This window comes from Bufo bufo, chromosome 2 (genome assembly GCF_905171765.1).
Source record: "Bufo bufo chromosome 2, aBufBuf1.1, whole genome shotgun sequence".
NCBI classification, from domain to species: domain Eukaryota; kingdom Metazoa; phylum Chordata; class Amphibia; order Anura; family Bufonidae; genus Bufo; species Bufo bufo.
In genome coordinates, this window is record NC_053390.1 from 504512596 (window position 1) to 504538347 (window position 25752).

Here is a 25752-nt window from a genome sequence, read left to right on the forward strand (position 1 = left end):
AAAGGAATTTGGGCCCCTTTGCGCATCTAGGCTGCAAAAAAGTGTCACACATCTGGTATCGCCGTACTCAGGAGAAGTTGGGGGAATGTGTTTTGGGGTGTCATTTTACATATACCCATGCTGGGTGAGATAAATATCTCGGTCAAATGCCAACTTTGTATAAAAAAATGGGAAAAGTTGTCTTTTGCCAAGATATTTCTCTATGACACCCCAAAACACATTGCCCAACTTCTCCTGAGTACGGCGATACCAGATGTGACACTGTTTTTGCAGCCTAGGTGGGCAAAGGGGCCCACATTCCAAAGAGCACCTTTAGGTTTTCACAGGTCATTTTTTACACATTTTGATTTCAAACTACTTACCACACATTAGGGCCCCTAATTTGCCAGGGCAGTATAACTACCCCACAAGTGGCCCCATTTTGGAAAGAAGACACCCCAAGGTATTTCGTGATGGGCATAGTGAGTTCATGGAAGTTTTTATTTTTTGTCACAAGTTAGTGGAATATGAGACTTTGTAAGGAAAAAAAAATCATCATTTTCCGCTAACTTGTGACAAAAAATAAAAAGTTCTATGAACTCACTATGCCCATCAGCGAATACCTTAGGGTGTCTACTTTCCGAAATGGGGTCATTTGTAGGGTTTTTCTACTGTCTGGGCATTGTAGAACCTCAGGAAACATGACAAATGCTCAGAAAGTCAGAGCTGCTTCAAAAAGCGGAAATTCACATTTTTGTACCATAGTTTGTAAACGCTATAACTTTTACCCAAACCATTTTTTTTTTTACCCAAATATTTTTTTTTTTTTATCAAAGACATGTAGAACAATAAATTAAATTTAGAGAAAAATTTATATATGGATGTAGTTTTTTTTGCTAAATTTTACAACTGAAAGTGAAAAATGTCATGTTTTTTTTGCAAAAATTTAGTTAAATTTCGATTAATAACAAAAAAAGTAAAAATGTCAGCAGCAATGAAATACCACCAAATGAAAGCTCTATTAGTGAGAAGAAAAGGAGGTAAAATTCATTTGGGTGGTAAGTTGCATGACCGAGCAATAAACGGTGAAAGTAGTGTAGTGCAGAAGTGTAAAAAGTGGCCTGGTCATTAAGGGTGTTTAAGCTAGGGGGGCTTAAGTGGTTAAAGTAGCATTTTGTTGATCCAGCTAGAGATTGATTTATTCATAAACCAAACTGGGTCTCCAGTCTCCACCCACTTAGCCTTGATGGCACCCTCCTTTCAGTGTACCTCCTCCCCTGCTTCTGGACTCGCACAGTCTGCGCTCTCCCTGGCTCACATCAGGCAGGATTACTGTGAGAATCCATAGCAGAATGGCTATATAATCCTTGCTGCAGCTGAGAAAACTGGAAGGACAGCTCTGGATTTGGTAGGTAAGAACTGCTCAGTTCTTTATGGTAGGTTATGTCCCAGCATTTTCTGATTTCTTAGGCTACTTTCACACTTGCGTTCAGAGCGGGACCGTCTGGTATCTGCACAGACGGATCCGCTCCTATAATGCAAACGCTTAGATCCGTTCAGAACGGATCCGTTTGCATTACCATGAACAAAAAAATTTTTTTTTTTTTTTTTTTTTTTGTTCATGATAATGCAAACGGATCCGTTTTGACTTTACATTGAAAGTCAATGGGGGACGAATCCGTTTGAAAATTGAGCCATATTGTGTCAACTTCAAACGGATCCGTCCCCATTGACTTACATTGTAAGTCTGGACGGATCCGTTTGCCTCCGCACGGCCAGGCGGACACCCGAACGCTGCAAGCAGCGTTCAGGTGTCCGCCTGCTGAGCGGAGCGGAGGACAAACTGTGCCAGACTGATGCATTCTGAGCGGATCCGCGTCCACTCAGAATGCATTAGGACTGGACGGATCCGTTCGGGGCCGCTTGTGAGAGCCTTCAAATGGAGCTCACAAGCAGAGCCCCGAACGCTAGTGTGAAACTGGGCAACCTATTAGGGATCGACCGATATTGATTTCCTTATCATCCACCATGACTGCTACCATGGAGAGATGACACTTGACCTCTATAGGGGCAGGAACAGAGTTTAAAAGGCCACCACCCACTCTCACCCTCTGTTTTTCTGCCCCTATGGAGGCACCTACACAGAGCACCTCCGGTAGGAGGTATTGTTAGGGGTACCTGGATGAAGATTTTATCCTGAACTCCCTCTGCCCTCCTGCGGTTTATTCCAATGCTGGGCAGAGGTGGAGCAACGGGAGGGAACTCGTCCTCAGCTTGGGGGCCTGCTTTCCCTCCACAAAGAACCCGGGGTCTTCCTTCCCTTCCAGACGAGGAAGCTGACCACAAATCCAGTGGAACGCATGACGCCGGGCGCGCTGTGATGACGTCAGACGCCGCTCGGCTTAGAGCGTCACTTTCAAATCACACAGCCTCCACTGTGAGTCCTCCCTGTTGGACAAACATGTCTACTCCGGACACCCCAGCAAGTACCATGGATCAGGCGGAACCCCCCCTCGGCCACTCCAACTGTGAGTTACCCTGTGGGGGACATGAATCAATATGTATCGTTCCTTTATATGTGGGCTAATGTATAGCTGCTCCTCTTTTATAGGGAGCAAAGATTAAAGCCAGAAACACAAGATGTGCCACTTGTGCTAAAAGGCTGCAAGAAGGTTATACTAAAAAACTCTGCCAGCCATGTATTTATGCCCTAATGAAAGAGGAACAACCGTCCATCCTAACGGAGGTTAAATCGATGATACAAAATGAAATCAAATCCTCGCTAGCCTCTCTTAAACCTGTTTCCGCACCTCCGCCAAAAAAGCCCAAAATTTCAATTCCATCCTCCTCTGATCCAGAGGATATAGATTTGGGCCCTTCTGAACCTAGACCAATTGAGGGTGATGAAAGTCTGTCAGAGGGTGAAATTATTGAGGATGATAGAAAATATTTCTTCTCATCTGCGGAAATTGAAGACCTATTGACAGCTGTACGGTCTACTATGGGCATAGAGGACGTCCAGAAACCTAAATCGGTTCAGGATGAAATGTTCGGTGGGCTCAGAACAAAAAGATCAAATTTTCCCTGTGAATGAGAACAATAGAGACATGATCTTAGACGAATGGAGCGATCCTGAGAAGAGACTACAGGGCTCCAGATGGCGACCAAAATGGTCGCCAATGCGACTTAGAATTTACAAATGGCGACAAGACTTTTTAGTCTTGTCGCCATTTGCGACTAGACCCGCCGCCGCAGCTCTGCTCAATACAGCGGCGGGGCACAGGAGATGATGATAGTTCTCAGCAGCGCAGGAGGAGTCTCTCCCTCCCCCCTGTGCTGCCGCCCCCGCCGCTGCCAATAAGAAGAGAGACAGGAGGAGGGGAGGGGCTGTGTCCACTGCGCCACCAATGAAGAAAACTGAGCTGTAATACAAATACAGGAGGCGGGTGCTGGAATCAAATAGCCGGCACCCGGCCTCTGTGACAGGGAGCTGCGATCCGCTGCAGTTGAGTTAACCCTTCAGGTGCGGTACCTGAGGGGTTAATTGTAGCTGATCGCAGCTCCCTGTCACAGAGGTCGGGTGCCGGCTATTTGATTCCGGCACCCGCCTCCTGTATTTGTATAAGAAACGTTGGTGGCACAGTGCGCCCCCGCCCCCCCCCCCCCCCCCACAGTGGGAAGTGCCAATGAGGGTTAAAAATAATAAAAGAAAATTAACTCCCCTCCTCCAGTTGATAGCGTAGCAGCCGGTCTCCTGTTATTACTTCTTTCTTCAGGACCTGTGGTGACGTCACTGAGCTCCTCACATGGCCCATTACCATGGTGATGGATCATGTGAGGAGCTCAGTGACGTCACCACAGGTCCTGAAGAAAGAAGTAAGAACAGGAGACCGGCTGCTACGCTATCAACTGGAGGAGGTGAGTTAATTATTTTTTTTATTTTTTAACCCTCATTGGCACTGCCCACTGCACCACCAATGTTTATTATATTGGGGGGGGGGGGGGGCGCACTGCGCCACCAATGTTTATACTGGGGTGATGGGGGGGCGCACTGCGCCACCAATGTTTATACTGGGGTGATGGGGGGGTGCACTGCGCCACCAATGTTTATACTGGGGTGATGGGGGGGCGCACTGCGCCACCAATGTTTATACTGGGGTGATGGGGGGCGCACTGCGCCACCAATGTTTATACTGGGGTGATGGGGCGCACTGCGCCACCAATGTTTATTATATTGACCTTCTACTATACATTCTGTATTCAGAATTCTATTATTTTCCCTTATAACCATGTTATAAGGGAAAATAACACAGTGAATAGACTGTCACCTAGGAACCATGCGTGAAAATCGCACCGCATCCGGACTTGCTTGCAGATGCTTGCGATTTTCACACAGCCCCATTAACTTCTATGGGGCCTGCGTTGCGTGAAAAACGCACAACAGAGCATGCTGCGATTTTCACGCAACGCACAAGTGATGTGTGAAAATCACCGCTCATGTGCACAGCCCCATAGAAGTGAATGGGTCCGGATTTAGTGCGGGTGCATTCCGGTATTTTGAATGCTGGATCCGGCACTAATACATTCCTATGGGGAAAAATGCTGGATCCGGCATTCAGGCAAGTCTTCATTTTTTTTCGCCGGAGATAAAACCGTAGCATGCTGTGGTTTTATCTTTTGCCTGATCAGTCAAAATGACTGAACTGAAGACGTCCTGATGCAAACTGAACGGATTACTCTCAATTCAGAATGCATGGGGATATACCTGATCCGTTCTTTTCTGGTATAGAGCCCCCGTGACAGAACTCAATGCCGGAAATGAAAAACGCTAGTGTGAAAGTACTTTAAAATATTAAGTTTAAATCCCCCCTTTCCCAATTTTACATATAAAATATATAAACAATAAATAAATAAACATAATTACATAGCGCTGTCCAAACTATTAAATTATTAAAAAATATCTCCTATGCGGTGAGCATTCGCCATTTTTTAGTCACCTTGTCACCCCAAAAAATAGGATAGGACTGTTCTATTATGGGCCGAATGTTTCATAAAATGCGAAATGCACGCAGCATTTTTTTTTTTTTTGGGTTTTTTTTTTGCGCGGTATTGAGTATCGCAATACTTTTTTATGGTGACGAAAGCGAATCAAAATTTTGGTTTCAAAACAACCCTACGCCGATCTGATCGGCGTAGCGTTGTCACGATACCAAAGTTTTGATTCAGTTTCGATTTGGCGACTAAAAATTTGATTTGGCTCCTAAATTTTTCAGTTCAGGAGCCAATGGCTACTAGGTATTTTTTTTAGTCTGGAGCACTGGACTAGGAGTCTCCAGGGAATTTAAGCAAAGATTACTGTTTGACCCAACAGAAACAAAAATATTTAATGACCCACTTAAGATCGACATATAAGTCGCTAAGGTGGTAAAAAAGACTTCCTTGCAATTCCAGGACTCCTCAATTGTCCGATCCTATGGTAAGGAAAGCCGATGCCCTGCTACGCAAATGTTGGGAGGCTTCTATGTATGGTATCAAGACCAACATCGCCGCCACATCTGTTTCCAGAACCATGTATATCTTGCTAAATGAGCTCGAAAAAACCACATAAAAAATAAAACCCCTAGGGAGGAAATCTTAGGTTCAATTCCCTTACTGAGGTCTGCCACTGCCTTTTTAGCGGACGCCTATGCAGAATCCATACGTTTTGCTGCCAAGGATGCAGCTCTATCCAACGCTGCATGTCACGCCTTATGGGTTAAATCCTGGGGAGGAGACAGAACATCTAAAGCAAAACTTTGCTCTATTGCCTTCTCCGGCAAGTATGTGTTTGGTCCTGTATTGGACACAATACTGTAAAAGGCAGCAGACACAAAAAAGGGTTTTCCTGAAGAGAAAAAGAAAAAACCCTTTCGTCCCTTTTTCCTCTCAGTCGAATTCGTATAGAGGCAAAGGTAAAACGGCTCAGTGGAGTTATCCCAAAGGGTTTCTCCTCAATCCACAGAATAAACAAACCGACAAACAATGACTCCAAAGTAGGGGGCAGATTGAGGAATTTTCTGTTACCCTGGCAGGAAGTAACCCAGAATCCTTGGGTCATAAACTTAATCCAGAACGGATATCGTGTAGAACTTTCCTCAATCCCCCCAAGAAGGTTTCAACTAACTTCACACAACCCCAAAACATTGCAAAAAATCTGGCAAGGAGTCCTAGATTTAAAATCAGCAGGCGTAATAATGGAGGTCCCCACCCCCGAAAGAGGGAGGCTTTTTTACTCAAGTTTATTTCTGGTCCAAAAACCAGACTGATCCTCCCGTACTATAATAATTCTAAAAGGATTAAATCAACACATATTATACCGGAAATTCAAAATGGAGTCCATTTCCTCCATAATTCCACTAATCAAAAAAGGTTCATACATGATGTCCATAGACCTAAAAGACGCGTATTATCACGTCCCCGTACATCAACCGTCTCAGGCCTACTTAACCACCTCAGCCCCTATAGCTTAAACACCCTTAAAGACCAGGCCACTTTTTACACTTCTGACCTACCCTACTTTCACCGTTTATTGCTCGGTCATGCAACTTACCACCCAAATGAATTTTACCTCCTTTTCTTCTCACTAATAGAGCTTTCATTTGGTGGTATTTCATTGCTGCTGACATTTTTACTTTTTTTGTTATTAATCGAAATTTAACGATTTTTTTGCAAAATAATGACATTTTTCACTTTCAGTTGTAAAATTTTGCAAAAAAAAACGACATCCATATATAAATTTTTCTCTAAATTTATTGTTCTACATGTCTTTGATAAAAAAAAAAATGGTTTGGGTAAAAGTTATAGCGTTTACAAACTATGGTACAAAAATGTGAATTTCTGCTTTTTGAAGCAGCTCTGACTTTCTGAGCACCTGTCATGTTTCCTGAGGTTCTACAATGCCCAGACAGTACAAACACCCCACAAATGACCCCATTTCGGAAAGTAGACACCCTAAGGTATTCGCTGATGGGCATAGTGAGTTCATAGAACTTTTTATTTTTTGTCACAAGTTAGTGGAAAATGATGTGTTTTGTTTTTGTTTTTTTTTTCTTACAAAGTCTCATATTCCACTAACTTGTGACAAAAAATAAAAACTTCCATGAACTCACTATGCCCATCAGCGAATACCTTGGGGTGTCTTCTTTCCAAAATGGGGTCACTTGTGGGGTAGTTATACTGCCCTGGCATTCTAGGGGCCCAAATGTGTGGTAAGTAGTTTGAAATCAAAATGTGTAAAAAATGACCGGTGAAATCCGAAAGGTGCTCTTTGGAATGTGGGCCCCTTTGCCCACCTAGGCTGCAAAAAAGTGCCACACATGTGGTATCGCCGTACTCAGGAGAAGTTGGGGAATGTGTTTTGGGGTGTCATTTTACATATACCCATGCTGGGTGAGATAAATATCTTGGTCAAATGCCAACTTTGTATAAAAAAATGGGAAAAGTTGTCTTTTGACAAGATATTTCTCTCACCCAGCATGGGTATATGTAAAATGACACCCCAAAACACATTCCCCAACTTCTCCTGAGTACGGAGATGCCACATGTGTGACACTTTTTTGCAGCCTAGGTGGGCAAAGGGGCCCATATTCCAAAGAGCACCTTTCGGATTTCACCGGTCATTTTTTACACATTTTGATTTCAAACTTCTTACCACACATTTGGGCCCCTAGAATGCCAGGGCAGTATAACTACCCCACAAGTGACCCCATTTTGGAAAGAAGACACCCCAAGGTATTTCGTGATGGGCATAGTGAGTTCATGGAAGTTTTTATTTTTTGTCACAAGTTAGTGGAATATGAGACTTTGTAAGGGAAAAAAATAAAATAAAAAATAAATCATCATTTTCCGCTAACTTGTGACAAAAAATATAAAATGCTAGGAACTCGCCATGCCCCTCACGGAATACCTTGGGGTGTCTTCTTTCCAAAATGGGGTCACTTGTGGAGTAGTTATACTGCCCTGGCATTTTCCAGGGGCCCTAATGTGTGGTAAGTAGGTGAATGACCTGTGAAATCCGAAAGGTGCTCTTTGGAATGTGAGCCCCTTTGCCCACCTAGGCTGCAAAAGTGTCACACATGTGGTATCTCCGTACTCAGGAGAAGTTGGGCAATGTGTTTTGGGGTGTCATTTTACATATACCCATGCTGGGTGAGATAAATATCTTGGTCAAATGCCAACTTTGTATAAAAAAAATGGGAAAAGTTGTCTTTTGCCAAGATATTTCTCTCACCCAGCATGGGTATATGTAAAATGAAACCCCAAAACACATTGCCCAACTTCTCCTGAGTACGGAGATACCAGATGTGTGACACTTTTTTGCAGCCTAGATGCGCAAAGGGGCCCACATTCATTTTATGAGGACATTTTTAGACATTTGGATCCCAGACTTCTTCTCACTCTTTAGGGCCCCTAGAATGCCAGGGCAGTATAAATACCCCACATGTGACCCCATTTTGGAAAGAAGACACCCCAAGGTATTCAATGAGGGGCATGGCGAGTTCATAGAAATTTATTTTTTTTGGCACAAGTTAGCGGAAATTGATATATATTTTTTTTTTCTCACAAAGTCTCCCTTTCCGCTAACTTGGGACAAAAGATTCAATCTTTCATGGACTCAATATGCCCCTCACGGAATACCTTGGGGTGTCTTCTTTCCGAAATGGGGTCACATGTGGGGTATTTATACTGCCCTGGCATTCTAAGGGCCCTAAAGCGTGAGAAGAAGTCTGGAATATAAATGTCTAAAAAAATTTACGCATTTGGATTCCGTGAGGGGTATGGTGAGTTCATGTGAGATTTTATTTTTTGACACAAGTTAGTGGAATATGAGACTTTGTAAGAAAAAAAAAAATAATTTCCGCTAACTTGGGCCAAAAAAATGTCTGAATGCAGCCTTACAGGGGGGTGATCAATGACAGGGGGGTGATCAATGACAGGGGGGTGATCAATGACAGGGGGGTGATAAGGGGTTAATAAGTGACAGGGGGGGGGGGGGGTGTAGTGTAGTGGTGGTTGGTGCTACTTTACTCAGCTACCTGTGTCCTCTGGTGGTCGATCCAAACAAAGGGGACCACCAGAGGACCAGGTAGCAGGTATATGAGACGCTGTTATCAAAACAGCGTCTAATATACCTGTTAGGGGTTAAAAAAATCACATCTCCAGCCTGCCAGCGAACGATCGCCGCTGGCAGGCTGGAGATCCACTCTCTTACCTTCCGTTCCTGTGAGCGCGCGCGCCTGTGTGTGCGCGCGCGTTAACAGGAAATCTCGCGTCTCGCGAGATGACGCATATATGCGTGACTCTGCGCAGGGCTGCCGCCTCCGGAACGCGATCCTGCGTTAGGCGGTCCGGAGGCGGTAAAGATTCGCGAAAAAAATCACAGAAATAGGATAATAATGCACTTAGTAAAGTAGATGCAAGCATTATATATGGACAAAGTCCTCACTCTGATATGATAATATCTGAGACACTTAGCCAATATATTTTGATTAAAACACATCTGAGCCCGCCTACCAAGCGCCAAGGTGGTCTCAGGTCAGGCGGGTCCTACGCTAAACCTACCTAAGCAATTGGGCTTCTATGTTCAGGAGCGCAGACGCCGCACATATGGTGTGCTGCTCCTAGTCACCTCCATGTGCATCAAGCAACCAATGGGAGGAGGAGCAAGCACACCCATATGTACCACCTAATCAAGGCGCTCTATTGGATAGGAAGGGCAAAAGTGCAGAGGAATGCTACTTCCAAGATAAAATAGGTGCGCATTCACACTTGAAGGTGCCACTCCCTCAAGTAAATACTACATAGACAAAAAAATCACAGAAAAAACTTAAGATTCGCCCTGCAAGACGAAAAAGGCGTAATAAATCACTTTCAGTTTACAGCCTTACCCTTCGGCATCTCCTCCGCCCCCCAGGGTATTTACGATAATTGTAGTAGAAATGACCGCTTTTCTCAGGCTAAAAGAAGTTAAAAAAAATTCCCTACCTAGACGACTTTCTCATAATAGGAGACTCATCAACAAAAACACACAATATAACCGACTACATCTTACAAGAAATGTCCAAACTGGGCTGGATAATCAACATAAAAAAATCATGTTAAACTCCAAATACCCAAATAAAATTTCTAGGAGTACTTTTGGACTCTGTGACTCAGTCATCATCCTTCCCCATAGAAAAGCTGGTGGATTTCAGGGAGAGAGTACAGAAATTTCAGGCTCAGAAAAAGTGCTCGATAAGAGAAGCCATGAGCATTCTAGGGTCCATGACATCCTGTATCACTACGGTGGCTTGGGCCCAATCCCACTCCAGAACAATGCAGGCTTGGATCTTAAGAAATTTATGACAGAAAACAGTCCTCACTGGACAGGAGAATATTAATTCCACACCACGTAAAATTAGATCTAAACTGGTGGAAGGAAAGGAAAAACATGTAGCCTGGGAAACAACCCCAGAGGTCCAAATCATAACGGACGCAAGCAATCAGGGGTGGGGTGCCAAAGTAGACTCCTCAAGCTGGCAAGGCAAATAGTCAGACGCAGTAAGTATGAAATCTTCAAATTACAGAGAACTGCGTGCAGTGTGGGAAACCTTTTTAAAAGTAGCCCAGAGCCAACTTCTAAAGAAACACCTAAAAGTATTTTTGGACAATACGACAACAGTAGCCTACTTAAAACACCAGGGCAGCACAAAATCCCAAGGTTTAATCTGATTGGCAGAACTAATTTTCCAGTGGGCAGAAGAACATGTCCTATCAATAACGGCGGTCCACCTAAAGGGCTCAGAAAACCTAGAAACGGACTACCTGAGCAGAAAAACTATAGATCAGGGAGAGTGGTCCCTGTGCCAGGATGCCTTCCTAAAAATTAGCAAAAAGTGGGGAACCCCGCAGATAAATTTGTTCGAGTCAAAAGAAAACGCAAAGCTCAAACCCTTCTGCTCCCTGAATCCCAGAGACCGACCGTGGGCAATCGATGCGTTCTCAACCAGGTGGACATGGAACCTGGCATACTCTTTTCCTCCCTGGTCCATAATCCCCAGGGATCCAACAACAGTAATAATGGTGGTCCCTTTCTGGACAAAAAGAAGCTGGTTCTTCATCCTGAAAGACCTAGCCTTAGAGGAACCTTGGGAAATCCCATACCATCCGAACCTGCTGTCACAGGGCCCAATCAATCATCAGAACCCCCAGCCTGTTCCGTCTGTCAGCTTGGATCCTGAGGGCGAAATGTTGAAAAGTAAAGGTCTCTCAGGGAAGGTCATCGATACCCTAAAATTGAGCCGTAAAAAAGTAACCATTTATATGAAAATATGGAAAAGGCTTCTGTTCCTGGCTAGGGGGATAACTGCCCTAACAAATCACCACCCTGCATCCAGAAAATTCGAGATTTTCTCCAAAAGGGCCTAGACATGGGGCTTAAACCTAACACATTAAAGGTGCAAGTATCGGCCCTAGCAGCATTCTATGATTCCGACCTATCAAACCACAGGTGGATTAAACGATTCATGAGTGGCTTCCAGAATAAGACCATCCTTTACGAATAAAGTACCACAATGGAACCTAAATCTGGTATTAAGAGGACTAACAAAACCCACGTTCACTCCTTTGACAGACATCTCATTAAAACATCTATCATACAAAACAGCTTTTCTGATCGCCATAACATCAGCCAGACGCTTAGGGGAGATCCCGGCGCTCTCATGTAAAGAACCTTACCTCTCAGTCTTTCCAGATAGGATAGTTCTAAAATTAGATCCCGGTTTTCTCCCCAAGGTCGTATCAAATTTCCACAGGGATCAAGAAATTATTTTACCATCCTTTCCTGTAGATATCCTTCAGCCGGAAGAATCTCAATTCCATCTCCTTGATGTACGAGACACAATCGTGTTCTACTTGGCCACTACTAAAGAATTTAGGAAAGACAATAACCTCTTAGTCCAGTTCGCCGGTCAGCATCTTCTTGGCCGGTGTTTCACTGGATACTATATGCAAAGCGGCCACTTGGTCAAATATAAATACCTTCATAAAACACTATCGTCTGGATGTTTCAGCCAGTGCAGACCTGACCTTCGGTCGCAAGATTCTGCAGGCAGATTTCTCCCCCCCCCCCCCCCCCCACCCATCTAGTAATCTGGTAGTTCTCCATGGTAGCCCTCATGGTGGATAAGGAAAACCGTAATTGGACTTGCCGGTAATTTTGTTTCCTTGAATCCACCATGACGGCTCAGATATTCCCACCCTAGGTAAACTTTATCAGAGAGTATGAAGTAATACTCTTTTTAAAAAAAAATAAAAATATGGTGTCACTGGTGGTTGAATATGTTATAATATTCATTAGGCTGCACCCACTTGGTAATCTGTAAACACTGAGGGTGAGAGTGGGTGGTGGCCTTTTAAACTGTGTTCCTGTCCCTATAGAGGTCAAGGGTCATCTCCATGGTAGCCGTCATGGTGGATTCAAGGAAACAAAATTACCGGTAATTCTAATTACAATTTTTTTTAGAGCCGATAATTTATACCGATATTTTATATCTCATATTAGTTGGTAGTCACTGAGGTGGTGGACATTGGCATTTGGCACTAGTATATTATAAATTGACCAACTAAGGGCTTATAAATTGACCAACTAAGGGCTTTATTAATTTTATAATTTACAATTTACATTTATAATATACTAGTGCCAATTTCCACACCACCACCCCCTTCTCACTGACTTTATTAACCCCTATCAGACCAGTGTGCAGCGTCAGGTCACAGTGCGCGCACTACATCCTGACGCTGTACGGGGTCAGGACAGTGCAGAGCGGGCCCCATCAAAGAAGACTAGGGAGAGGGAGTATCGGAAGCGCTTGCTGCGCTTCTTCCCTGCTCCCGGCACCCGATGCATACTAGTGAGCGCTTCCATAAGCGCTCGCTAGTATTTGCTTTATATGCATTATCGGCAAGGTTAGATGCCGATACCGATAATGTGCAAAATCCTTAATATCAGCACTTCCGATAATCGGTCGATCCCTACAACCTATTTAGTACTGTAACAGACCTGAGAGAATTTATTATTAAAGTGTAATTTATTCCATGTAAATGAAGGGTATAAATACATAATGCAAAAACAGAAGGATAGAGGACCTGATCTACAAGGGATGGGGAAGGTAGTACCTGCTCATATGGCAGTATAGTGGCAGCAGGGTTACTGTAGATTGTGGGTTTTCAGGTTTCTCCTGAAGCCTTCCACTTCACACAAGCGAGTTTTCCGTGCAGGTGCAATGCATGACGTGAACGCATAGCACCCGCACTGAATCCTGACCCATTCATTTCAATGGGTCTGTATGAGCTTTTTTTTCCCTTTTACGCATCAGTTCTGCGTTGCGTGAAAAATGCAGCTTGTTCTATATTCTGCGTTTTTCACGCAGCCCTGGCCCCATAGAAGTGAATGGGGCTTCAGTGAAAAACGCATTGCATCTGGAAGCAAGTGCGGATGCAATGCATTTTTCATTGATAGTTGCTAAGAGATGTTGTTTGTAAACCTTCAGTTTTTTTATCACGCGCGTGAAAAACGCATTGCACCCGCACGGAAAAAACTGAACGCAATCGCAGACAAAACTGACTGAACTTGCTTGCAAAATGGTGTGAGTTTCCCTGAACGCATCCGGAGCGCTTGTGTGAAAGAGGCCTATGGCTTGGGCTACATGGCTACACTGGTCTCCTCCAGGATTGTTGAGTTGTGGCGATTCCATAGAAATGAATGGGTGGATTTCTTGTGACTGCTGCGGCTATCCCATTCATTTCTCTGGGATCACCGCTACTCGGCGAACCTGGCCTCGACTAGTGTAGCCCTAGCCTAAAACTTTGATTTGTTGGGGTAGAGAGTTCCAGAGTACTGGGGCTGCACGGGAGAAAGCATGGAGACTATTGTAGGGATAGGAGATAAGAGAGTAGAGTAGAAGGTCTTGTGAGCATCTGAGGTTCTGAGTGGGAAGATAGAGGGGGGGGGCTAGACGGCCTTGTGTGTCATAGTTAGTGTTTTGTACTGGATTATCTGGGCAGTGGGGAGCTAGTGAAGGGAATGACAGAGGATTAATGGGTTGGAGATGGATTCTCTCTCTCTCCATAGTTAGCTTTATTAATGTATATAAAAATGATAGTGCTGCTGCTGTTACAATCCCCATTTAAAAAGTTAAGTGTATCTGGTGACAAATTCTATTTTATACTATGTGGTACCTAAATACAAGTTGATCTGCAGTGACAGGTGGACACTATTGCCCCCTGGCGCTTGATGGACTCTTGTAGTGTATACACCTGTATTATCCAGCAAATGTTAACTTCTGCCATTCTACAACAGGGGCTCCTCAGCAGCCACTGGAAATTGTGGTCACACTAGCTGGCAGTTTTGTAGTTGATTTTGTTTCTGTTAGAATGGTTTAGAAAGTTTTTCTCTGTTCCATCTGGCTACTGCAGCCAGTCCAAAATCACTGTATATAGTGTCAAGATGTCTCTCATTGCCCAGCAGTGCTCCGAAGCTGATCATTAACCACCTCCCGTACGCCCATAGGATATAAACGTCTGGGAGGTGGATCTCTATTTCTGAATGGACGTTCCAGAACGTCCGTTCAGAAACTGCAGCTGCACGCTAATCGTGCAGCTGCTGATTGGGTTGCCCGCTGTCAGTGACAGCAGGGCAACCCAGAGAGAAGGCAGGGACAGTGCCCAGGTGTCCCTGCCTTCTGGATCGCTGTATACACAGCGCTCACCAAGCACTGTGTATGCAGAGCAGAAAGCGCTATGCGCTTCCTGTTCCGGCCCGGCGGTCATGTGACCGCCGGGACCGGAGAGTGCAGGAGCTGTGTGAGGTCTTTCACAGACCTCGATCAGCCCTGCACTGAGGCTGTACAGCGCAGTATTATGCTGTACAGCCTCTCTGGGGGGTGTATTTCTCCTGTAACTGGGGCTACTATGTCAGCCCCAGTTACAGGAGAAATCAACAGTGAAAAAGAAAAAGTGAAGTAAATGTCCCACAGAAGTCTTGTATGACCTTATGGGGGACAAAAAGTGTAAAATAAAAAAATAAAGGGTTGAAAAAATAAATAAAAAAAGTTTCACATGTAAAAAGAAAAAATCCCCAAGTAAGGAATAAAAAAAAGTTAAAAATAGAAAAAATAAAATAGACATATTTGGTATTGCCGCGTCCGTAAAAAACAGCTCTATAAAAGTATCATATGACCTAACCCCTCGGGTGAACACCGTAAAAAAAAAAAAAAAATGTCAAAACGAGCAATTTTTGTCACCTTACATCACAAAAAGTGCAACACCAATTGATCAAAAACGCGTATGTCCCACAAAAATGTACCAATAAAACCGTTACCTCATCCCGCAAAAAATGAGCCCCTACATAAGAAAATCTCAAAAAATAAAAAAACTATAGCGCTCAGAACATGGACACATTAAAACATAATTTTTTTGTTTCAAAAATGCTATTATTGTGTAAAACTTTAATAAATAAGATAAAGTATACATATTAGGTATCGCCACGTCTGTAACAATCTGCTCTATAAAAATGTCACTTGACTGAACCCCTCAGGTGAACACTGTAAAAATAAATAAATAGAAACTGTTCTAAAACAACCAATTTTTTGGTCACCTTGCCCCATAAAGTGCTATAATGAATGATCAAAAAATCATATGTACCCAAAAATAGTAGCAATTAAACTGGCACCTTATCCCCTAGTTTCCAAAATGGGGTCACTTCTTGGGAGTTTCTACTGTAAGGGTGCATCAGGGGGCTTCAAATGGGACATGGCATCTAAAAACCATGTGGAGTTCCTTTTCTTCTGCGCCCTGCTGTGTGCTCATACAGCAGTTTATGACCACATGTGGGGTGTTTCTGTAAACCGCAGAATCTGGGTAATAAATATTGTTTTGTTTGGCTGTTAACCATCGATGTGTTAAAGAAAAAATTTGATTAAAATGGAAAATCTGCCAAAAAAGTGAAATTTAAAAATTTGATCTCCATTTTCCTTTAATTCTTGTGGAACGCCTAAAGGGTTAACAAAGTTTGTAAAATCGGTTTTAAGTAACTTGAGGGGTGTAGTTTCTACAATGGGGTCATTTATGGGGGTATCCACTATGTAGGCCCCACAAAGTGACTTCAGACCTGAACTGGTCCTTAAAAAGTGGGTTTTGGCAATTTTCTTAAAAATTTGAAGAATTGCTTCTAAGCCTTCTAACGTTCTAAAAAATTAAAATGACCTTTCCAAAATTATGCCAACATAAAGTAGACATATGTGGAATGTTAAGTAATAAATATTTTACGAGGTATCACTTTCTGTTTTAAAAGCAGAGAAATTGAAATTTAGAAAATTGCAAATTTTTCAAAATTTTTGGTAAATTTGGGATTTTTTCATAAATAAAGGTGAAATATATTGACTCAAATTTATGACTATCATGAAGTACAATGTGTCACGAGAAAACAATCTCTGAATGACTTGGATAAGTAAAGGCGTTCCAAAGTTATTACCACAAAGTGAGATATGTCAGTTTTGCAAAATTAGGCCTGGTCAGGAAGGGGGCAAATGGCCCAGATGGCAAGTGGTTAACGTCCTCAATGTACATCTAAAGCTTACTTCCGTTCTCATTCACAGCAGGTTATATGATATCTAAGCACTCGATCCAATAAATTTGCCTGGTGCATTCATTCTTGGTGTGTATCTGTATTTGCAGGTAGTTGTGTATACCTGCGGATAGCACTCATTCTGTCCTATTTTGGTGGTGCTTGCCTCATGCCTGTGGATTTGCCTAAGGCCCCTTTCAGACAAGCGGGTGTCACGCTGCGGGTTTGCAGCACAGCACCCGACCTTAACTTCCAGCACTGCTGGGGGTCGCATAGCATTATATTCATTTGTGATGCTATGTAACCCATAGAGGGCTGGGATGTATTGGATAACACTGACAGCATTTTCTCAGTGTCATCGAATACAATCCAGACCTCCTAAGGGTTACATAGCATCATAAATCAATCGGTGCTGGGAGGTCAGGCCGGGAGCTGTGCTGCAGACTCGCAGCGTGACACACGCTCGTCTGCAAGGGGCCCAAAGCTCCCTTTCAAACTTTCTGGATCATGTTCTCTTATACCAACGACTGTTGTACCTTTTTATTAATGTAGACATTGTAGCTGGACAGCTAACAGGCAGCAGCTTCCCTGCCAGTCTCAGCCAGCCACTATGACAGACCTTTAACCTGGCTGACATTAGCGATTATACCTCTATTAGATCAGTGGAGGTCTTGCTAGGATCCCCACTGATCATGAGAACAGGACACCATACCCTGTGGAGCATCCCCTCCCAAAATGAATGGAGCAGTTGGTTGGGCATGTGCACAGCCACTCCATTTATTTCTATGGAATTTCGAGAGGTAGCAGATTACAGTGCTCAGCTATCTCCGGGGCTCCCATAGAAATGATTGGAGCTGCTGCACACATGGCCACTCCATTTCGGGGGGTCCCATCAGTTCAATCACAGCTGCAGCCAGTGAGTGTCTCTACCCCCTTCACCCTATTCCTGATCTCCGAAGCGGTAAAGTGCAGCCTGCATTTCCTTGGCAGGTTTGTATTTTTTATTTTTTTTGCTGCCCTGAGGACCTTTCATATTGTAAGACAATCGGTGGACAGTTCTATGCTTGGTGCCAAAGGGCTCTTGTGTTTCACCTCCAATAGATTACTATTTGTGCCATTTGGTTTTTTTCCTCCTGCTATAACTTCTTCCTTCTTACCTAGACTGAAGAAGAAAGATGCCGATCTGCTTCAGGCGCAGCAGCGTAATAAAGACCTGGAGGCCTTGCATTTCCGGAGTGAGTCTGAACTTAATGCAGCCTTTGAAGAGAAACGGAATCTGGAAGCGGCTTTTGCTGATCTAAAGGCTAAGCTCGCTAAGGTACACTGACAGTCTTCCTAATTCTTGCACTGAATAATGGGCATGTATGTGTTGCTGTCAGAAATCTTCTGATGCCTAAGGGTAAGAATAGCAGTTACTGTACTTTGAGAGGGCTGTGCTCTGCTCCTCTAGAAAAGACAAGTAGGCAGCACTTCTGGAGGAGAACGCTGTAGGGAAGTCTCTGTGGTGCCATTGATGCTCAAGGCTCTTCTCCAGAAGTGCGTGTCCATTAGTCATATTCAAAGGACTTGATAAATGGCTAACTGTGCCCACAAAATCAGGTTTTGAGTCCTGCACCTCGGGCTCTATTGGTCACTCAGGTTACAATGATTAGTGGTCCTTCATATTACATGCAATTGTAAGTCGATACCACAGGCAGTCAGGACTTACTTCATCTGTTATCATTTTGTGCTCATCTGTCTTTTAATCTAAAATATTCTTATTTTGGTTCAGGGCCTGTTCAAGCTATAAAGTATGGACGGCAGACAGAGTTCAGAGCAGCTCTGACAGATTTTACCGTGAAGGAAAGAGAGCATCCTGGAATACATTTACCCCTTTGGCGACCTTTAAAGTTGCCACTTTAAAGATGGCGCCCGCTGTGGGCGCTATAGCCGCCAGGTTTCTGCTGTTTCAAACGGCAGAGACCCAGGGTAGGTGTACACGATTAGTCCTAAGGCTAATCGCATGCATTTAACCCCTCAGATGCTGTGGTCAAATGTGACCACAGCATCTGAGCTGTGTAGACGCAGGAGCTGCGTGCACCCATAACAGTGTTCCCTGGCTAAGATTGCGTTACAGTAATGGCCTGAAGCCTCAAACAGGCTCCAATAGCTATTACTGAAATATACCAATACAGGCCAGTAGGTGGCAGCACTCTATTGTTATATAGTAAATTGTGTCTTCTATGATAGCTATATAGCCATCACTAAAAACAATGGGCTATCTGAATGATTCGCTCAAGCCTACTGGCAATCTTCGGCTCATACATTCAAAAACTTCAATGTTAATTCTGTTTCCGTACAGCATTAAGATGTATAGGCTCCATGGAGCCAAAAGTTCGTCTTTTCATACGTTCGTGTCCATACCTGCGTATTTAAAATAGGAATCTGAACTGGGCTTTGGTACAGGCTGGTACCTCGGTACCAAGGCCCACTTCGGATTCCTATTTTAAATTGTTTTTAAATACGCAGATATGAATACAGTAGTAAAAATAGTGGTAGGTTGTGGTGGCTCACTAGCAAGTAGTTAAGGTATGGTGCTGCAAGCTCATATAGAGGGAATCACCCCACCCTCTTTTAAAGGCAAATGTAGTAATAGAATAATGAGCGAGCACTCATACACTTGGCAACCAGATTGACATATGCGGAAAATATTTATTAAATCCCCATAAAATACAAGTAATAAAATTTATAAGAACAATGTAGCAATAATATACAACATCACAGTCACATATATTGTGGTAGATATGATCGACACTATATTCATATGACTCAATAGTGTCGATAAATTCAATAATATATATCACACCAAAAAACTTTCAAGTATATGCTGTTATTTGGGAAAGAGGGGGCGCTATCATCTAGCGCTCTATCCCAATTTGGGAAACTATGTCACTGAAAATGTTGTAGGTGTATTCACTGGGAGCGCAATATGTTCATAAAGTGTCCACAGGAATCCTGATAATATGAAAAGTCTCTTATAGCATATCCTTTTAAGCTCGATATGAGCTTTGGATTGAAGAAAACTTTAAATCTATGTTTGGCTTACCGTCTAGCGTCTGCTGTCTCCCTATTGTTTCAATGGAGCTTTAAATATTTACCGGCTTATTCAGTCGCTCCATACAGCAAGCTGGTTTAAATTTCGCGGGAGTTCCAAAGATCGCAGGAGTTGCCACTCTGTTCCGCAATTTCCTTTGGTGCAGCTTTCGACGATAAAAATAGTTAATCCTTTACTGTAGAGATTTTCTTCTGTATGGCCATACAGTATTATCGGAGGCTTTTCAATGCAGGTACATCACTTGTTTCACCATACGCGTTACGGGTAGATTCACTCTCCCTTCCTCAGTGGTCAAGTGTCTGCCTGCTCTGCCTCCATTTTTATCCATTCCTTTAATTGCTTCCCAAATCTTGGACACCTGTTGTTCATGCTACTCCCAGTTTGCCAGGGAATCCTCCCACATAATCCGGGGATAATTCTATACAGCCTTGATTTTTTTAAATTTTTTTTTTTTTTTTTTTTTTTTTTCCTCTTGCAGTTTCCATGCGTTTTTTATGCTTTTTTTTTGGGGACACATGCGTTTTTTGGCCCAGATGTCCCAATTGGTATGATATATCATTGTGTGAAATATAAACTTGATATCTGATTGCTAACACTTATAAAATGACTTTTTATAATAAAATATTATTAAACACATTTTCAAGATTAAAATATCAATATAAGAATATAAAACAATAAATAATAGATGTGAGGAATCTTGAAAGTTTCATAGGAATCCTAGAGTTTGACACAATGATATATCATACCAATTGGGACATCTGGGCCAAAAAACGCATGTGTCCCCAAAAAACGCATAAAAAACGCATGGAAACTGCAAGAGGAAAAAAAATAAATAAAAAATCAAGGCTGTATAGAATTATCCCCTGATTATGTGGGAGGATTCCCTGGCAAACTGGGAGTAGCATGAACAACAGGTGTCCAAGATTTGGGAAGCAATTAAAGGAATGGATAAAAATGGAGGCAGAGCAGGCAGACACTTGACCACTGAGGAAGGGATTGTGAATCTACCCGTAACGCGTATGGTGAAACAAGTGATGTACCTGCATTGAAAAGCCTCCGATATTACTGTATGGCCATACAGAAGAAAATCTCTACAGTAAAGGATTAACTATTCTTATCGTCGAAAGCTGCACCAAAGGAAATTGCGGAACAGAGTGGCAACTCCTGCTATCTTTGGAACTCCCGCGAAATTTAAACCAGCTTGCTGTATGGAGCGACTGAATAAGCCGGCAAATATTTAAAGCTCCATTGAAACAATAGGGAGACAGCAGACGCTAGACGGTAAGCCAAACATCGATTTTAAAGTTTTCTTCAATCCAAAGCTCATATCGAGCTTAAAAGGATATGCTATAAGAGACTTTTCATATTATCAGGATTCCTGTGGACACTTTATGAACATATTGCGCTCCCAGTGAATACACCTACAACATTTTCAGTGACATTCAGTTTCCCAAATTGGGATAGAGCGCTAGATGATAGCGCCCCCTCTTTCCCAAATAACAGCATATACTTGAAAGTTTTTTGGTGTGATATATATTATTGAATTTATCGACACTATTGAGTCATATGAATATAGTGTCGATCATATCTACCACAATATATGTGACTGTAATGTTGTATATTATTGCTACATTGTTCTTATAAATTTTATTACTTGTATTTTATGGGGATTTAATAAATATTTTCCGCATATGTCAATCTGGTTGCCAAGTGTATGAGTGCTCGCTCATTATTCTATTACTACATGAATACAGTAGTAATTGACCAAAGTCTTTTGCGACTTTGGGCGAGACTAGGTTTAGGAAACAGTATTAACATTGACGTTTTTGAACAAATCGACTTCGGATCTATGATTTGAAGGTCGATTCACTCAAGCCTAATTGCCAGTTAGTCACCCATATAGTCACCCTTGAATGCATCACATGACCACTACAGCTAATCACTATCCTCAGTGGTCTACGCATGAGGACAGTGATTGGCTGCAGTAGTGAAGTGCTAAATGCAGGCATGTCGCAGAGAAAATGTTGTGGACAGTGATGTGCCTGGAATTGGCACCTCACTGCTGCAGCCAATCACTTTCCTCAGTGTTTTACCAATGAAGGCATTGGCTACATTGTTCCCATGTCGTGTTGTAAAAAACAGCTGTGGGAGCACCCCTGGAGTAAGGGGTTAAGTGTTAGTTTACTTTAACACATTGTTGGGGTTGTCAGAGATTTTTACCTCTTGTACAGCCACTTTACTCAGTTATGTATATTCTGGTAAGAGTTTTTTGTTCCTTCACCAGGCCGAAGATGCTCACGCTGTTGCCAAGAGGCAGCTAGAAAATGAAACTTTGATGCGTGTGGACTTCGAGAATCGTTGCCAGAGTCTGCAAGAGGACCTGGATTTCAGAAAGAATATATATGAAGAGGTGCAGCATTTGTTTCTAAACTAACAGCTTGGTTTATTCCTACATACCCAGTAAAAATTGACAGCTGTGTTCCAATTTTACTTTTATAAAAATTTCAGGAGTTCAGAGAGACCAGGAAACGTCAGGAACGCAGTTTTGTAGAATTAGATAAAGGCCAAAAATATGAATATGAATCTAAGTTGGCACAAGCCCTTGATGAACTCAGAAAACAGCATGATGAACAAGTTAGACTGTACAAGGAGGAGATGGAGCAGACTTACCAGGCAAAGGTAATGTAAAGTTATTCCTTTGGTGATCTGTTTTTGACCCTTTTTCATGCTTTATTTCTAATATCCTTGAAAGTAAACCCATTGATGCAGAGCATAAGGGTTAAGAGTTTGATTTGCCACTCCATTGAAACAAGTGTGCTAGCAGATCTTTACAAAATTGTGTTTTAGCGTATATGAAATTTAATTTAAGGATTTATGTGCAATGTTATGGGACGGCCAAGTTTCCCCTTGATTTTCTGTTTATCAACTCTCTTACTGTTAGGCTTTGTTCACATGTCTGTGTCGCAGATTCCATTATATATGACTAAAATTATTGCAGCATGCTGAACAAGACAGACCCCATTATAAGTCTAAAGGGAGCGTCGCATGCCAGTGCTCCAGACAAAAAAAAATTACCAGGAGCCATTGGCTCCTAAACTAAAAAATTTAGGAGCCAAATTAAATTTTTTAGTCGCCAAATTTAAAATGCATATAATTTTAAAAAAAGGACTTTGAGAAGATGAGACGCAGGTCACAGTAATGAGCCAGCACTACATATAGGAAAAAACAGCACCACATACCTCTCACATCCAGGGACATCTTCTGGGGCACAAGGTGACTAAAAATGACGAATTGCGTGGTTTAGAGGTTTTTTTTTCTGTTACGGCCTTCACCGAGCGGGAATATTTTTTAATATTTTAATAGCTCACATTTTTTGGGACGTGGCGATATGTAATATGTTTATTCTTTATTGTTTGTAAATTTTATATGTAAAACTGGGAAGGGGGCCATTTAAACTTAGTATTTTGGTGTTTTTTTACTTTTTATTTAATAACCATTTCTTCCCTTAGGGACTAGAACCTGGATCGTGTCATCCCTTGTCCTATTCACCCTGATAGAGCTCTATCAGGGTAAATAGGATCTCACATGTCTCCCTGCTGCCCTGGGCTCTGTGCACACAGCAGCAGAGAGCTGAACATGGCAGCCAGGGCTTCAGTAGCGTCCTGGCTGCCATGGTAACAATCGGAGCCCCAGCAGTGTAATCTGCCACCAATGAAGGGGATGGGACCCTGTGGCCACCATATAACAATGAAGGGGAGGGGGACACGACGACTTGTGGCCAGTGATAATGGGGGGGGGGGGAGCACTGCGCCACCATTGAATGTAATTAAAAAGAGGACCTTTCGTGGGTCCAAAGAATAAGAACTTATCAGCAGGCTGCATAGAGCGGCGCCCAGGGATCTAAGTGCACTTACTATTATTCCTGGGCGCCGCTCCGTTCGTCCTCTGTGGCCCACGGTATTTTCAGCATTCAGAGGAAGGAGGAGGAGACGCCAGTGTCTCTCCTTCTCCCTGACAGCAGCGCTGTCCAATCACAGCGCAGAGCTCAGAGCCAGGGAGAAAAAACCTCCCTGGCTCTGAGCTCTGCGCTCTGATTGGACAGCGCTGCTGTCAGGGAGAAGGAGACACACTGGCGTCTCCTCCTCCTTCCTCTGAATGCTGAAAATACCGGGGGCCACAGAGGACGAACGGAGCGGCGCCCAGGAATAATAGTAAGTGCACTTAGATCCCTGGGCGCCGCTCTATGCAGCCTGCTATTAAGTTCATATTCTTTAGACCCACGAAAGGTCCTCTTTCATACAATTGTCTGCAGCGGTATAACAGGGCATGCGATCTGTGGCACCTGAGGGGTTAATGGCCGCGGATCGCATGCCCTGTTATTGAGGCCGGGTGACGGGTCTGTGATACCGCTGCCTATACTTGTTTTACATTCATTGGTGGCGCAGTGGTAGTGGCGGCCGCGTCACAGTGGAGAGGGAGGGACTCCTTCCTTCTTCACTGCAGTGCTACTGAAGGGAACTTAGGCTGCGCAGGATCGCGGCGGTACAGTCGCAAATGGCGACAAGACTAAAAAGTCTTGTCGCCATCTGCAAATTTTAAGGCGCATTGGCGACCGTTTTGGTCGCCATCTGGAGCCCTGCATGCCATGCCATTGATGTCAGTTACACCTTGAATTCTGTTTTTCTGCTCCTATGACAGAAAAGTAAAACTGAATCCACAAAATTTAGATGTGATCTCAACATTATCCTGTCTTTTGCAAATCTTTTCTATTTAATGAAGGTATATCTGTTATTTGCAGCTGGACAACATCAGGCGTTCTACTGATTACAATGACCAGGCTGCAGGAGCAGTCCGAGAAGAGCTGAGTGAGGCACGAATGAGGGTGGAGGCGCTCGCTTACCAACTTACAGGTCTGCAGAAGCAGGTACAATATTGACTTGAGTGGGCTGATTATGAAATTATTACTTACTGTTTGATTAGTAACAAGGAACTTCTGTTGTATTTGTGCAGGTGGAAACTTCAGAATAAGTGAAGAAAAACGTAACAAAATTACATTTTTGTTTTGTTCTGCATTTCAGTTAAATGCATCAGAGGCTCGTGTCCGTGAGCTGGAGGAATTGCTGTCCAATGAACGCGACAAATACCGCAAACTTTTGGACCATAAGGATAAAGAACTTGCAGCCATGAGAGACCATATACAGAGGCAGCTGACAGAATATCAAGAATTGCTAGATGTGAAGTATGCCCTTGATATGGAGATAAATGCATACCGCAAGTTGTTGGAAGGAGAAGAGGAGAGGTAACTATGAATACTTTGTTTGTGAGTACACGGTTTTGTATCTTAAAGGGAGTCTGAGCAGTAATGACAGCAGTCATTAGGGGTCTGGGAGAGCAGAACAAAATGTACCTTTCATATCAGACCTATATTATCTACATAAGTGTGAAATTAATTTTTATTCTGTGGGTGCTGCTCCCCCCTTGAAAGCGGTGCTTCACTATGAGGTGCTCTCTGCATTAAGCTGCTTCACAACCCCTTCCTCTGAGTGACACCTACAGCTGTCACTCAGAGGTGGAGGGTCTGTGAAGAAGACTAATGCACTTTCCCCCTCGCCTATAACTGCACCCATGGAGAGACCACCTCCTACTCCTCAGGACATGAAACAGGAACCAGAAACCGCTTTAAAAGAGGGACCACCCTTTTCACATCCAGTTCTGTTTCCTGTTCTAAGGGGGGTGGGGCGTGCACAGGGACGCCGCGGCCTGGGCAGTGATGTACTTCCGGTGTGACAGTGGAGGGAAGCACAGCTGTAAGCCGGAAGTAGGGGGGAGCCAGTGTGCGTGCCCCAGGGCTCAACTGCCTCGCTGGTGAAGAAGCAGGCAGTTCCTCCATTGAGAAGATTCAGTGTCTGAACATAGATCAGTCTCAGCGCGCAGAAGCCACTGAAACCACCAATGATACGCCTGTACCGCGGTGGGGTAAGAGGGGTGATCCACCTATGTGCAATATTGCTGATTACTCATGGAGGTCATCTTCTGT

The 25752-nt window shown here is 43.3% G+C and overlaps 1 protein-coding gene across 1 annotated transcript in view; it reads left to right on the forward strand.

The window, feature by feature from the left end:
* The window catches only part of LMNB2 (lamin B2), an 89188-nt gene that overhangs the window by 36065 nt on the left and 27371 nt on the right, over window positions 1–25752 (forward strand). The window contains exons 3-7 of the mRNA XM_040417826.1: window positions 17783–17939; window positions 22000–22125; window positions 22224–22394; window positions 24514–24639; window positions 24794–25014. Of these exons, the coding sequence (XP_040273760.1) occupies window positions 17783–17939; window positions 22000–22125; window positions 22224–22394; window positions 24514–24639; window positions 24794–25014 (801 nt within the window). The remainder of the gene's footprint in view (window positions 1–17782; window positions 17940–21999; window positions 22126–22223; window positions 22395–24513; window positions 24640–24793; window positions 25015–25752) is intronic.